The 16,533-nt window shown below is 35.0% G+C and overlaps 1 protein-coding gene across 1 annotated transcript in view; it reads right to left on the bottom strand.

Annotated features, from left to right (window-relative positions):
- Window positions 1-16,533, bottom strand: part of LOC106465888 (ras-specific guanine nucleotide-releasing factor RalGPS2-like) — a 58,257-nt gene that overhangs the window by 28,102 nt on the left and 13,622 nt on the right. The window contains exons 7-8 of the mRNA XM_022393844.1: window positions 8,680-8,811; window positions 6,941-7,034 (exon numbers count right to left, since the gene is read on the bottom strand). Coding sequence (XP_022249552.1) covers window positions 6,941-7,034; window positions 8,680-8,811 — 226 coding nt within the window. The remainder of the gene's footprint in view (window positions 1-6,940; window positions 7,035-8,679; window positions 8,812-16,533) is intronic.

Genomic DNA, 16,533 nt, shown 5'->3' with positions numbered 1-16,533 from the left:
AGAACCTATATTATAACCTAAAATTTGTCGAACCTGCTTTCGATAATAATAATAAATAAATTATAAATATAATACTAATGAAGTTTCAAGATGTGTATAACTCACATTTCACTTCATTCTTACAATAAAAGTTACTTATAATAATAATAAATAAATTATAAATATAACATTAATGATGTTTTAAGATGTGTATAACTCACATTTCACTTCATTCTTACAATAAAAGTTACTTATAATAATAATAAATAAATTATAAATATAACACTAATGAATTTTTAAGATGTGTATAACTCACATTTAACTTCATTCTTACAATAAAAGTTACTTGTTTCGTGTATGTTTTGTATAGTACTTAATTGTATTTATTTTTTCACAAACTGTGTTGAATTTACACATGGATTTCCAGGAATAAATTTGACACAACTCTTCTATAAGAACATAATGTAAAGCCATTGTTTGTGTGTATCCATTTTAATGTGTTCTAATATGAAACAGGGGATGAAGCACTTAGGTACAATACAGGAATGGAAAAATGATTAGTAACCTGATTATAATAATTATCTTTTTATTTTTAGCATTATCTAATAAAAAGTTTTAAATTCTGATTTTTTTATTCACAAATATTCATAGCTTTTTGTTTAAATAATAACTATGAATATGTTTGATGATTGTCAAATACAGATTCTTAATGTGGTACACTTTCATGTGTAATTTTAGAATTTGGATTATTATAGGTTTTATACCGATAAGTCAATATATGCTCCAGTTTTGTGATATCTTTCTGACATTTCTTTAGAGTTTGTACTCTTCTGATAAAGGTTTATATTTTCCTACACTGAAAATATATTTCTGATAGACACTTACCTCCTTCACAATTACAGCAATTCTTGATTTGACTGCATTTTAGTGTGCAAATTTTTGATCACCATTAGCCTTGAGCTCCCACCTAATTCTATGTATATACTATGTGTTTCAGCTGCATTTAAGCATGCAAATTAGCATGCAACAACCCATCATCAATAACCATGCAATACACCCTTCTATCACAGCTGACTCCCTATGCAGTGGAATCCAATCTTCACTTCGAGATTAGATATGAAAAACAACACTGCAAGTGGGGACAGGTGGGAAGTATGCATGGAGGTAAATTTATACCGAAAATATATTTTCAGTGTAGGAAAATATTAACTTCTGTTACAGTTACTCACAATTACAGCTAGAATCCCACATTGAGCATCTAAAGAGCACCCATGGAATGTGCCACTCTACAGATATGAGATACACCCTTGAAAGACCGGACCACATCTGAACCAGGTACAATCTTTGCCCAAGTGGAGCAATCAAAGGGCACAATAAGTGATCCATCCCAAATTCGAAAGGAAGAGGAATATTGTGTAGAGTGGCTAGGATTGTAATTGGTAGAAATACAAAGTGAAAGGTCAATTCCAGACCAAAACCATTTGGCATTGGAGATGTAACATCTAGTCCGTGGTAGGAGGAAGTTCCAGCCCACTCACAAGTGACAGCTTATGGTTGGCTGATCCAGCTCCAACCAAAACCAGAATTTAAATCCAGACAATTGTAGGATGGAGGCTTCCCAGCCAGAGGGATGAATTGAAAAGTAGATGGAAAAATCCAGTCCAGACGATGGCATCTGGAATTAAAATATTAGATCTGAGGCAGGAGGATAGTCATACCTTCTACACAGGCAGAATGTCACTGTCCTACTCTCCACTGAGTGGAACTATGTACATTCAGGAGGATTCCTTCATGATTCATCACCCCAGCAGCAAGGAGCCGGGAAGTGATAAGTACTCCCATAAAATATTGGGAATAAAAGGGGAGAGGAACAATGCACTGGATAGTCTGGAGGAATGCATCACTGGAGAAAGTGCAAAGGATGACCACAAGTTAACATTTTCCTAAATTGAAAATGTATTTCCAATAATACTTACCTCCGCTGACACTTATAGCTATTACTTGACCACCAGGGTTTCAATCTTTGTCCATCTAAGCATTGGTCTGATTTTTCTCACTTGCTCCAGTCATTTATACCCCACTCAACTGCCCTTGGCGATATACTCTATATCTATGTCAACATGCCCTCTATCCTGGTACTGCATATAAGCACTTCATTCAGATAATTTTATCACTTTTTTGAGACTGATACCCTTCTAGTCTCTAATACTTGCTTTTAGTGGGGAATAAGGGCGGGAGAGTGTCAGTGGAGGTAAGTATTATTGGAAATACATTTTCAATTTAGGAAAATGTTAACTTCCAAAACACATTTACTCCACTGCCACTTATAGCTAAAATCCCACAGTGAGGGCATTATCCATACAGAAAGCATCTGCTTAGATCAGGGGTGTACCAAGAGTGGTATCCAAGTGGGGGGAACTGCATTACATCTACAACAGGTAAGCTCTTCACCCTGAACTTAGTTCCTGTATTAAAAATGGAATAGTAGATGAATAATCATCATTATAGGCCAACCCCAACCAGATAGCTGAGGTTCCACAATTCGGGGTTGGAATTAAGGGGTCTTGGTTCCTATATCCCACGTTGATGGCTAGGACAATTGGACTGCAATGTTATATACAGATATACTTTTTATTGGATCTCAACCTGTAGCCATAGAGTGATGTGTTCCAAACCACCAGAATCACAATGTGAAAGTAAGCAACAACTAAGCAGACAAACTTTCTCCTCCACCTGAAGAAGTCCAAAAGGCAACACCCCAGGCTCGGAATGACGGAATCGTGTATGCCTTACTCAACCAAAGGAACAGAAATCATCTGGTCTAGAATAATGAACATTCATCCTCACTCTCCAACCAAGTGGGCAAGGAGCATTCCACTTATCCCTGGAATTATGGAGAGGATGTGGAACACTGTATTCAACCAAGTCACTAGAAGGAATGGTGGGGACAGAGATAGGAGTAGACGTTGACTTGTCAACTCAGTTATTCATTGAAGACAAAAGACTCTTCACATAATGCAAAAAAGACACTGAAGGTGGCATGGAAAGGTCCATCTGCACTCCCACTGTAGCAATGAAGAAGAGTGCAGTGGTATATTTCCGAGATGGAGTAGGGGACAATAACTTCCGAGCCTCGAGGTAAGAAACATTGCTAACAGTTTTTAAATGCTGTACCTCTTTCTTCTCCACTCACTAAGGACAACATCTATAATAAGAGGGGTGGGAACTACTACAATTAACACAGTGAGGGCCCAGTATGCACTAGTAGGCATTGTGGTCTATGCCACCACAATGAGCACACGTCACAGAACCACAACAAGTTGCCTTTGAATGACTGAACCTGCTGACACTGGAAACATCTGAGAGGGTTGGGAATATATGGCCATTCTTTACACTTCAAATAATTTGCTTTGTCAGCAGCAGGTGGATGTTGCGATGTAAAGGTTAAAAGAAGAACATTGATAGGCAGCATAATTCCTTCTTTATGAGTGGAGATATGTTGCACTGCAGAAACTCCTAGGCTGGAGAAACCAGCAAGAAGCTGTGACTCGGGGATGTTCTTCAAATCCCTCTGAACAATAACCTCTCGTGAGGAATTCAAAGTAGCATGGGGAGTAATTTCAATTGGTATATCCCCAATGATCTTCAAATTCAAGAGAAGTTCGCTGTGTCTTGGTGTAGATGTTTCCACCAAGATGTCCCCAGAATGCAGCTTTTTGACTGACTTTGTAGAGCCAGCAAGCCTCTTTAATCCCTTTTGAATAAAAAAGGGGAGACATTTGTCCTAAAGGTTTTTCTGACAAGGAATGCAAAATCAAAAAATGAGTTACAGGAGCAAGATGAGTTGAAAATCGATGTTCAGAGTCTTCAAGGTGTGGCCATTTACCAATACGCTGAGTTTTTACTATTTTATTTTTTGAAGATTTGGGGGATCCATAGTATAAGAAGAAAGATTCAGTACCCATTGACCCAACCTACCATGGGGTCCTACAAGGGAATGCACTACAATGCCAGGGTTTCATGAGCACTATACCCAAATACCAGCATCAGACACAATGTCCACAACACAGAAGCACAGAAGAAACCAGTCTGATGGTGCCCTTAATGAGAAGGACTTGAACTGCTTCTGTAAGACACTGGTGAGAAACAGGATCTTAAGGGGGGGGGGAATAAACTGGGACAGGGAAAAATGGGAGGAAAGGGAGAGTCTTTCTGACAAAACTCAAATGACCCAAGGGTCAGGGTTGGTTGTAAAAGTCTTCCACACTTCTGAAAAATGAGTGAGCCTGGCTCCCACAGGACCCAAAACCATAGGGTAGTCACTGGTAATTCTGACATCATACAGGGCATAGGTGAACAATGGTACACCATGTAGATGTGGTCTGGGAAGGAGGAACTGGTAAAGGAAAAAAATGATGAGGACAGTAAGTGGGAACTGAAGAAGAAGGAGGTTGGGAGAATGAGAAGTAAGGGAAGTGTGCAATCTAGCTTATTCAGCAGGAGACCCCAAAGTGTCTGGAAGCCCACCAAAGATCCTAGATCTCAGAAAAGGGGCTGATAGAAGATCTCACAAGGAAGTCGGGGAGAGATGCACATGTGTCAACAAAGAATCCCAACTCAAGAAATCCCAGCAACACAGGAGCCAAGCATGGAGGGAAAGGACAGATGAAGACAATCTGAACAAGTGGTGAGTAGGAGGATATGGGCTTCTGCCAAAAAAACCCTTGGGAGAATGATGGAAAGCCTCAGCAACAGGTGAATGGATGACAAATAATGATGGGAACAATGTGAAGGAGAAATGGAGGTGTGCAAATTATGCTTGAGCTAAATGCACTGAATTGTCAGGGTCCAAACCCTAATGGGAAGAAGTGAATCCAATCATTGTCTAACGAGAAAGCTTTGGCTGAATGATGATATGCAAGTGTATGAACCACTGCAGAACATGAGGGGCATGGCATACTAGCCCCCACACTTATTTGTTCTGCAAAATGTTTGGCATGGACCCCAATATCAGGCAAAGTGAGGAAATCAAAAACTCAGAACTAGGTGCTGCAGTTAATAAGGTAAGGGAGGGATCAATTGACAAGGGTGACAAAGACAAAATACAATATATCAAAAATGGTGGCTGATAATTGAGTGAGAAATAGAATTCACTAACAAATAAAGAAATCAACTCGATAATGGATTATAAACAATACACTGAAATGTGAAAATTAGTTACTGAATATTTTCAAAATGCACTAAAGAAAAAAAAAGTTCTGAAATCAAGCAAAAGATCTTAACACTGTCATGCCAAATCTCGAAGTGAAGATTGGGTTGAATTGCAAAGAGGAAATCAGCTGTGATAGGAGGGTGTGTTACACTCCTATTGGTGGAGGGTTGTCACATGCTAATTTGCACGCTTAACTACAGCTGAACCATGTGGAAGTGGGAGTTCGAAGCTGGTGGTGAGTGAAAATTTGTGCACTAGAGGGCAGTCAAATCGAAAATAGCTGTTATTGTGAAAGGAGGTAAATAATTATATCAGAAACTGCATTTAAGCCTTTACCTATCAATGCATTTTAATATTTTTGCAATGAACGTATTTTTCAGCATACTATTTGTTTCAAAGATAGAACTAAACTCAATCTATTTGTTACAAAGATAGAACTAACTCAATCACCATGAACGTTTCAATTCAAACAGGGTAATTCTTTCTCTTTATAGAAATTATGAATTATTTGTTATGTTGCAGTGGAGGGATACAAAATGACAAGTTATTAGTAAACATATTTTTCCTGTGATTGCTTTCAAATCTAGCATAAGAATGGAAATATGAATTTTATTTAGATTTATACGTGCATAACATATGCAAGTTTTTGAATAATAGAGAGTAAAATTTCAAGAATACATGAACAAAGTAAGATTTGAAGTACACACTACTTAATGAACACTGCATACTCAATATTTTAAAGAACAATTTTTGATTAGTTTAATATAAATAGCCATTTTTTTAAAGACTACAGTAGTTAAAATACTGGATCATTTTATCTTTGGTGAAAAAAAGTTATAAAATATGTAATGAATTTGTTGTCATGTATTTATTTTTAATATGAACGTTGTGTAGATTAAGTTTGTATTTAGAAATATGCGTAACTTATAGCGTTGGATATGTATTGCGTGTAACAAATTTGTTATATATTTATTTTAATGACGTATGTTGGGATTGAGTTTATATGTAAAAATGTGCCTAGCTCACAGTGTCAGTTATGCATGGCGAAACTCCCGCCAATTCTCCAAGATTGTAGAATATTCGTGAATGCAAGAATTGACAATATATCCACTTCCGTAACCGGTTAAATATAGTTCAGTGTTGTCCAAACTTTTGAGAATGACATTTCCCACTCATATAAAAAGACCAAGGCCAAAAAAGAAAGTATATAAGTCTGCTAGGAACCTGTTATAACCATGTATGCTATAAAACGTGATTTTGCTAACTTTCAACCAGAAAATATACAACATTTGACCAGGAACAGTTACAAATTTCGAATGTCAGTGGATTTTCATTGGACGTTAGTATCTTTCCGAAAGTATTACTGAATTCTCATCGGACATTGGTGGTTTTATGAAAATATTATCTTACTTCAACGGTCCAACAATTCAGTGTCTGACAAAACTAGCTAGCTTCTCAGCAATTGTACGTACATCGACTTCAAGTTAACTCTCTGGATATCAAGGAGACTCTGAACTAGAAAGAAGAAATTTTGTGTTGTTTGTAAGTTAGTAAAATTTTTGTTTTATAAATCTTTGCTTGTGGTAACTATTCGTAATAATTGTTGTTGTAAATTGTACTGTTGTATATATATTGTGTGAAAAACGAAAACGGTGTGTGTCAATCTTGTTGACAAATAGCGTAAATTAACTAAAATATCAGCTTCAGACTATTTTAAATTCTCAATATGTAACAAATACAAGGAATTACTTGTAGTTATCCTCTTCCACAAACTTTTGTAGTTCTTCTATGTATTGTACAGACATTAAGTAGTTTTGAATATGTGGAAGAACTGGAAGTTGGTCTGAAAAAACAAAAAAAGTTAAAGACTTTAAGTATAAATAAAATATATTTTTGTTATAAAATTTTCATTTCAAATAATAAATTACATTATAAAAAGGCAGATCTGCATATTTTAATTTTTGATCAACAGTCAAAATTTTGCATATCTAGATACACTAAATAAATCACTTTCTCTCTATTTTTTCATTGAAAAAAAAAAAGAGTGTCATATGCATGACTTATACTTAGGTTTTTCCTTAATATATTTACTCAACTGAATCACTTATACATATATGGTGTGATTTTAAAGTAAGCTAGTTTCAATGTTATACTGGTACTGATAAGTGCAAGATACCCTCAGCTTTAATTCAAACATACACATATAAGAAGCATACACATTATAAAACAAGGAAACTAAGAAGAGTTTACAAGAAAAAAACATCAACACCTACAACTCTTAGTTGTGCATTACTGTCCAATTTATTCACAAACACAGAAATATAATTACTTAAAAAATATTAATTTTTTAATATAAGTATACTTTTCTACATCTTCCTTTCTGATTTAGTACAATAAATAAATAAATACATATATCTAAATTTCATTTCAATAATATAACAAAAACAAAACATTAATATACCTAAATCTGTTACTTGTATGATGGCATTTTAAAATGTACCAATATCACCTTTACCACTACTGGTGGTACAGCTTTAACAGACTCTTAGCTATCATCATACATTTTTCCACCATTAAAGTAATAAAATATGCCAGAATGAATATGAAATTCTCCCCTTTCAAGTGTCTAAAATTTCTACATCAAATATCTTACCCTAAAAATTGATTATTTTTTTTATAAAAACAGAAAAATCTTCTAACATCAAACAAAAAAGAACTTGTAGATGACAGAACTTAAAATTTAATTTACAATCAGAAAAGTTTTAGGAAGAATACAAAACATTCTTCAATTTCATATTGAACATTTATTATATCAAACAGAAATGTTCACTAACTTATAGCATCCATCAACATTTCAAGAGATCGTTCGTAATATGACAACCGTGAAAGCTGAAGTTAGAATCACTATTATATTATAACAGTCAGCAGCTTCTTACAAGAGCAGTCACTATTTAACACCAACTGATTTCACACATGAATAAGATCTAGCAGCTTCTGATAGAATCATTCAGAACAATCAGACACAATCACTAACAATCTTAAAATAGTTATCAACGTCAAATTGGGTTGTTAACCACACTACAACACCTTACAAACAATTTTGAATTATACAGCTCTTCAATAATTTTCAAATTCAGATAAAATTGTTACCCATATACCACCAATCTCATACTTCAGATGGGATAATTCATCAAATAGTAAAATTCAAAAACTGATGACAGACTATGCTATAATAAGACATCACTCCTAATTTTCACATACACCTATGCATTAATTAAAAACATCCATGAGTTTCAGACAGAATCATTCCCCACCTGATGACATAACAATACCAACCAATATCATACTCCATTCAGAAAATCCTTGAGTTTAAGACAGAAGTGATCAACATGTCACAACTATCAAATTTAGTTACAACTCTGCTAATTAGGGATAACATCACTTACCATTTGATGAATATCAAGAATTTTTTCTTTCAGTCCACTTACCATATTTAGAATGTTGTGAGTCAGATATTATTTTAAGAATATTATTCATCTTCATATGACGCTGTTGGTTCTTTAGTCCCTCTAATTCTGGGTATGCAACATCTATGTATACAAGGTCTGTCAAGTATATACCTATAATAAAATGGTTATGTATTTCAAATTTAGATTAGAAGAATAGTTACTAAGCTAATACAAGCTACTATTATAAATATGGTAATTTTCTTGCTACTAAAATTACATACATAATGATAAAAACATTATAAAACAGTTTCCTGGAGGACTGTGGTTTATGCAACCTAAATAAGACAATTTCAAATATTTCTTGCATGTGATAACTATGACCATTTTAGCTACAAAATGCTCTTTGTCTAATACATTTTAATAATGACACAGGGTACAATAAGTTATATTAAAACAATTCTGAATATGCAAATCAGCAAGTCAGGTAACAACCACAGCAAATACAGTGTCTTGGTGAAACGGAATGTATCAGAATTATATTTTGACATTGTTTAGTGTTCCTTAGGTAGTGTGATGCCACCAAAAATTTGGAAAATTATGTAACAGTCCTTTCTAACACAAAATAATATTCATACACTCAGATCATAAAAATATGTTAAAATTGGGGACTTAGAATTTTTCAAGATGGGGATATCCATTGTACTTAATGGCATTGGAAAAGAAAGAAATACAAATCAACTTGGGGAACCAGGACCATCAAGAAAGACATCTGCAACAAGTAAAATGCAACATTTTCTAACAGGTGAGATTCCACAAAACAAAGATTAGTGGCAAAAGCCATCCATGTGCCCCAAGCAAAAATAAATAATGTGGCTAAAATAACTCTTCCAAACATACCTTCCATTAAACCCTTAAATATTTCAAGTAGCTCGAGAATGAAACTGGTATTCATTATTTCATATAACACAACACCTATGGATTTCTGTTTGATCAGGCTTTTTGAAAAAGGCACAGGAAAATCATCATCTCTGTACACTAGATGGACTATGGAAAACCTGCAGGTTATGGCCACCTTATGACAGAATATTTTGCAATGGAAGCTACTCAGCAGGGCTATTATAAAGATGCACAGTCATCAGATAGAGCATGACTGGACTTGTTGACATGGAGTATAATGATGTGGTGAAGATTCAAAATGATTTTGATATAACATACTCAACTGTAATATCAATAGCTTGAATTGAGTATGATTTCAGACAAAATTGTTTTAACATATACTACTAAAGTTAATTCACCCTTTCTCGACCAGAGGGGTGTCAGATGTCACTGATATCTCTCAATGTTTTTCTTTCTCCCAGTAGAAATATTTAACCAAATTGTATGAAGCTTAGTTTTGGCTTAAAAAATGAAAATATTTTGATTCAGCATTTCTATAATTTTTTGTCTCAAAATCTAAATTTTTTTTAGATCAAATCAAATCAAATTCATGGCAAGAATTTAGGTTTAAAAATCTTTAAGGTCTCAGAATTAATTTCTGGGACCTGAAAAACAACCCGGGGTGGTCAGAAACATTTTTTTCTCTTCACCCCACATGTTGGGAGATTAGATGCTAAACAAATTTGTATGGAGCCACTGGGCTTAGTTTAGATATAAGCATGTAAAGAGAAATTTTGATGGGCAAGTGGAGTTATGGAAGATGCTGACTCAAGCAGGCTGGGAAAGCCACGAAGAGTTGCAGTTGGCATGGAACATGTGTGGTTGTTTATCCACATGGCAATTACATCAGTTGAATAGAGCAGTCATCATCACAGAAGGAGCAGGGAGATGCAGACTGAGTGAACTCTATTTTGTTTTGATAGATTGCATTGTAGAAACTTTATTAAAGTTAAGGAGATTTTATAGAATTTTTATAATAAACTATGACTAGTTAGTCATGGTGGTTAGTCTCATGGACTTACTAGATTAACGGTCCTTTTCAGGAGGTATGGGATAGAATATTCTACACCCTGTGAAATATTGTTGCAGGGGGAAACTGGATTGTCCAGAGAAAACCTGGTTTTTACGGGTTAGGCACCAGATAATCTACTTGACCCATGCCCAAAATGTGAGGCTAAAAAGGAATGAAAGGATTGGTTTGTACATGAATGTTATACACTGTTGATATAGTTGAATGGAGAAATGTACGTTTGCCAGGTAGAGGGTATGGCTGCTAGGACGGGAAAGATACTTGTTTAACTGTTTCTGTTTCGGGCTTTACTGTAATATTTTTGGGCTAGAGTGTGAATACAGTCTTCAATGACAGGTATATTGGTGAGGTTATTGACGTAGATTTGTGGGGCATATTTGGGGAGACAGAATGCTGTTTTGATCACAGTGGCCTGTTGCCGTTGGATCATTATATATACTGTGTTGGGCATATTACATGTAATGGGGCATCTGTATTCATAGAGAGGTCTGATGTAATCTTTGTAGATTTTGATGATAGAGTGGCTATTGCATTCTGGTGCTTGTCTTTTTGAGAGTGTTGTTATAGTGAGTGGTCCATTATAGGCATGAATTTAATGTGATACCTAAAAATTTGGCAGTAGTCTTAAAGATGACTAGGGTGTTGTATATTGTGAGATTGAGTTTTCTGAATTTCTTATATTGTTTTCCTATTTTTCTGTGAAATGCTATTGCCTGTGTTTTGATTGGGTTGATAAGTACTTTCCATCTGTTACACCATTGAACAAATTGATTTAATGTATCTTGGACTCTGGATGCAGCAGTGAGCGGGTCACGTTATGTGCTCCAGATGGCAATGTCATCAGAATACTGAGAGATGAGTGTATATAGTAGCCGCAGAAGCAGTATGTCATTCATAAAGAGGATGCAGAGTAGAGGGCTGAGGACAGAGCCCTGGGGACTCCTGCTTTCAGTGAGAATGTATTGGACATGGAATTGTTAACCTTAACTTCAGCAGTTCTGTTGGTGATAAAGCTAGAGAGTCATTTCATAAATGGAATAGGAATTCTGTTATTAGATAGCTTATACTTTAGTGCATTATGCTAAACAGTGTCGATTGTTTGTTTTACATCCAGAAAGCCTACAACTGTGGAATGATTATGATTAAACCCTTGGTGTATAGTTTTGACTAATCTTACTAGGTAGTCAGTTGGTCATTGTTGAGAATGTTGTTAGTTTCTGGGTAATATTGTAATCTGTTAGATATAACTTTTTCCACACGCTCCAAAAACTAAGATCAGCCATGCACCACCACACACTGAATGAAGAAAGAGCTCTTAATCTGTCAATCCTTCCAGTATTGCAGTAGTCACTACTCTCACTACAAATCATGAAAAAAAAACCAGTAAAAACTGAGAAAAATCTCCTAGAGACCTAGGATGTGACCTTTTTAAATAGCATTACAATTACCTTTCTCAAGTTAGTTATCGTGACTTTTGCTAACAATATTTTTGGCCAACATCAATTTATATCTAATAAACATAGTTTCTTTCCTTCATGCACATAGCCTTAAGTAGTATGGAGTGTCCACCTTTATTCTTGCTATGGGACACATTCTCACTGTCCCATTAATCAGCACACACAGATGTACCTTGCTCATCACCTGGCCATCAAATATTAGACTGATCCTCACTGCTGCATTCAGCATCTTATAGGACTTTCACTTTCTTGTCCCTAACATAACCTTCACCTACTGGCATGTTTTGGTTTGTTAGCAACTCTCAATGTTTGTCACATGCTCTGATCACCACTGGCACTGTTGACCCATTTACTAACTTGAGCTGACCATCAATCATGCACAATTTAATCATTGTGATAGCATTTCCTTCTTGTGACAAATCTGATGAACTGTCTCTATTCTGCATCTTCTAGCAGCAGCACCCATGGTGACAGTCACTCTTTTCTTGTTTTTGCCGGCACCATCTTTGTAAGTAGCTCCAGCTGCTTTATGTTGAAATTTCTGCAGTTGCTTGTTAGTGACAGATTTTGCACTCACTCGCAATGTGCCCCATTTTATTAAAAGCACATCGTCTGTCCTCCCATTTGTCTGTTGACTTCTTGTCACTTCTTGGTATCCTGCTTCTGGTCAGCCATCCTTCTTTTCAATTTAGCTGGTTATTCTTGGACCAGCCAGTTATACTCCTTCCATGGGCTACAATATACTGTTACTGTTCTGCCATCTTGATCATCTGGACCACCTTTTTTGGTGCTCTCTCTCTTTTAAGAACAGTGACATGTCAGAGGAATGCATGATTATAAACTGTTCAAAACTATTTTCACACTTGGCCATGTGAGTCTATCTTGTGAAGTATCACTGTAGACATGCCACAAACTGAAATACAATTTCTCCAGTGTCAAGTTTGACTTTTCTGAACTTCCGTTGAAAACCTTCCTTGGTAAGTCCATAGCATTTCAGCAAGGCCACTTTTAACTTGTCAGAGTCCATGGCATCTTCTGATGTTATACCCACATATACTTGTAGGCCTTTTCCTGTAAGAAGGGGCTGAGACAGACTGCCCAGTCACCTGTGTCCCAATTCTGACTTTGGGCAAATCTTTCATACCTCTCCAAGTCGTCTTTCTGTTCATCAGATTTGAGTAGCTTCGATCAGCTCACACTAACTCCACTGTCATTCTTGGGTCTGTCATCTTTCTCTTGGGTGAGCTTGGCAATCTCAATGTGTGCCCTTATTCTCTCTATTTCCAATTTCTCCTCTCTCCTTTTTCTTCTTTCTCAAGTTGTAGTCTTATTCTCTCTCTCTCTATTTTAATAATATATTAAAACAAGTCAAATGTACATACAAATGTTTGTTACAGAGTTAGCCACCACAGTTGTATCCAGAGCTTCAAATAATTATATCTTTTCATCAAAGTCCAAACAGGCTGGTTGAGTTACTTTAGAATAACAACTGACAAGATGAATTATTTATCTCTGCTCTGTTATTACCATACAATCCGTGATCATTTCCCTTTAAAGGTCACCACTATATACTCTTTACGGCTAATCACACAATCTAGATCTAGCTATCTATCTAACTAACTATATAAATAACTCAAACTACATTTTGAACTCGTATTTATAACCTGACTGAGACCTAGAACATTCTACACAATACAAGATATTATGATGCAATAATACTCAATCAAAACTAACGAGAAAAACTTAGAAGGTTCTAGTAACATGATGCAATAATACAACAAGCACCAATTCACAACAATTAAACTACACAACATATGATATGTATACAGTTACATAAACAAACCTGTGATAAACTATTGCTTCTAAGAATAATTAAACTCTCGCATCAAACTTAAATTGAAACAGTCGTGTACATCTAACACAAAGTATTATTAGCAGAATGTGAAACTACTTCCAAATAAAAGAAATGGTCATCTGAACACCTGGACTAGATAGACCATTTTCCACAACATATGCAAATGACTACTATGTTTTGCTCCTGGCTCACTTCACTCATAATGTACATGCTCTAAGATTGAATTAGATGGTCACAGTCACAACTGTATGCCATGTCCATGCACAGATGGTTCGAAATAGACTTCATAAGGTTAGCCTATATGACAGACACTTAATGAGATGCATTCTTCTCATATCAAGATGTTGAAAAGCTTGTCTGTAATGTGGCCAAGAACTTATCTAGTGAAATAACAAAATGTGGACCATATTATTTTTACAAATAATTCAAAATTCACACTGAAGTTAGATAATAGGCTTACACTCATTTAGAACTTAGAGAAAAGCTAGAACCAGATACATCATACAGGAATGTGATACACATGGTGGTGTTGTAAGCACTGGTGGACAAACTACTATTTAAGTCTTGTGGAGTATCACCATTAATGCCACACATAATAAGTAACAAATACTATGACCCATCATGCTACCATATGCTCATAAAATTGGCCTCAATTTCAGCCTAATGGGTCATAATGCCCATCTATCTCCACCATGCTAAACTGGTTGTCCCATTCTTTGAGGAAGAACAAACTGACCAAATGTAGTGGCCTTCTTTCCCATCAAGCGTGTATGGAATACTCTCGGGAGACATCACATTCTGTCAAATTACTCTACACACTAAAACAGTTCTTACAGAGGAGTGAGAAAAAATAACAGGACTTTATCAAAACTGATTTTAAGAATGCAATATCAGTGCCTGCCAACCTTTGGTTTTCTTGGTTACCATACTCTATGTTGAAGTGAAACATCAGGAGCTGTAAAAATGTAAAACTACAACACACAAATTATTTATTATTTATATTTCAGATCACATGAATAATCATCATATGCCTGTTTGGCATAAAATGTAACTGAGAAGAAGTATTGATATTATTTTATTACAGTAGTTTTGTCTTTTTTATGGGTATAACATTATAAGTTCTGATTAGTCATTAACTGTTACGAAGAGTGTGTTTCTAAATTAAATTTATGCATTTCTTTAAAAGTGTTTCGAAAGTTACTCCTAATACAAAGGAAAAAAGAAAAAAAAAAAGAGTATGATTCTACATTACTGTCAAATTCACAAACATGTTAGTACTGTAAACTTATATAAAAATATCTAGTTTCATTGATGTTATGATAATGCCCTCTACTGAGAAGAAAACAAAAATTCTAAATTTTATGGTGCTAGGTATAATGGACAATTGGATTTTTATAGTTGTTATTAATCAAATATTTATAATTCTACTTTTTTTGGGGAAAGCTAAAATCTTTTTTTCAAACTATTAGAATATTACAGTTATTTTCAGAAAGCATGTTTTTAAAAGTTTTATTAGGTTCATTCAAATCAGACTGGCAATACTTTCTGTGCAGGGAAGTGAAAGTATATGGTTTTCTGTCACTGAACCTCTTAATTAGAGAAGGTATAAAAGAAAAAGAAGAAATCTGTATACTTTCTTAAATAACCCAGCAAACTTAATATTCAAATATATAAATTTTTTTTTTCTTTACTCCACAATGATAGACATTAATATTCATGTTATATGAGAGATTGGCTTTAAACACGTTTTGTGCACTTTTAGATTTCATGATTATACTGTTTATGTTAAATTGTTCACTGGGCCAGTAACAACTGTAAGCAAGAATCTGCAAAAGCCTACCAAAGCTTACTAAAGTTTTATAAAAACACATCATTGAAATCTTGTCTTAAGTTGTGATTTTTTTTTGTGAACTAGCATGACAGTAATGATGATCTGTAGCTGCATTTATAGTCTAGAGATAAAAGATAATTAACATTTGTAATTTATGCCTAAAAGTAAGAGAAAAAATTTATAGTAGACTTAAGGAGGCCTATATTGTAAATCCCTTACACCTTTATAAGTTCATAAATTAATAAAATTATAAAGATACAAAAAAGGAGCTTATTAGCCCATCAAGGATGTCCCTTCCAGCTCCCAACTATAAACACCCCTTTACTCATGTATTCAACCAATCTTTTCTTGAACTCAGTTAAATTTTCTACCTCTTACATCCTTGAAGGCAGCTCATTCCAAAAGCCAACCACCCTATCTGAAAAGCACTACTACTATCTAAACCGTGGACAACTCCTATGCTGCCAAAATTTGAATTTATGACCTCTTGTTTTCAGTGATAAACACAAAAAAGTTTGATGGATCTATATTATCAATACCCTTAATAATCTTAAACACCTCAATCAAATCCCCTCTGACTCTTCTCCTCTCCTGAGAAAACAAGTTTAGAGATTTTAGTATTTCATCATAGGACAATCCCATCGTCCCAGGTATCATCATAGTGGCTCATCTCTGAACCTTCTCCAACAGTTGAATGTCCTTCTAGTGGAAGGGAGCCCAAACTGAAACCTTACAAGTGATCTATACAGTGAAACAATATTATCCCTTGTCTTGTATTCAATAT

The sequence above is a fragment of the Limulus polyphemus genome, unplaced genomic scaffold, assembly GCF_000517525.1.
Source record: "Limulus polyphemus unplaced genomic scaffold, Limulus_polyphemus-2.1.2 Scaffold2087, whole genome shotgun sequence".
In the NCBI taxonomy this organism is placed as follows: Eukaryota; Metazoa; Arthropoda; class Merostomata; order Xiphosura; family Limulidae; genus Limulus; species Limulus polyphemus.
This window is presented reverse-complemented; position numbering and strand designations above follow the sequence as displayed.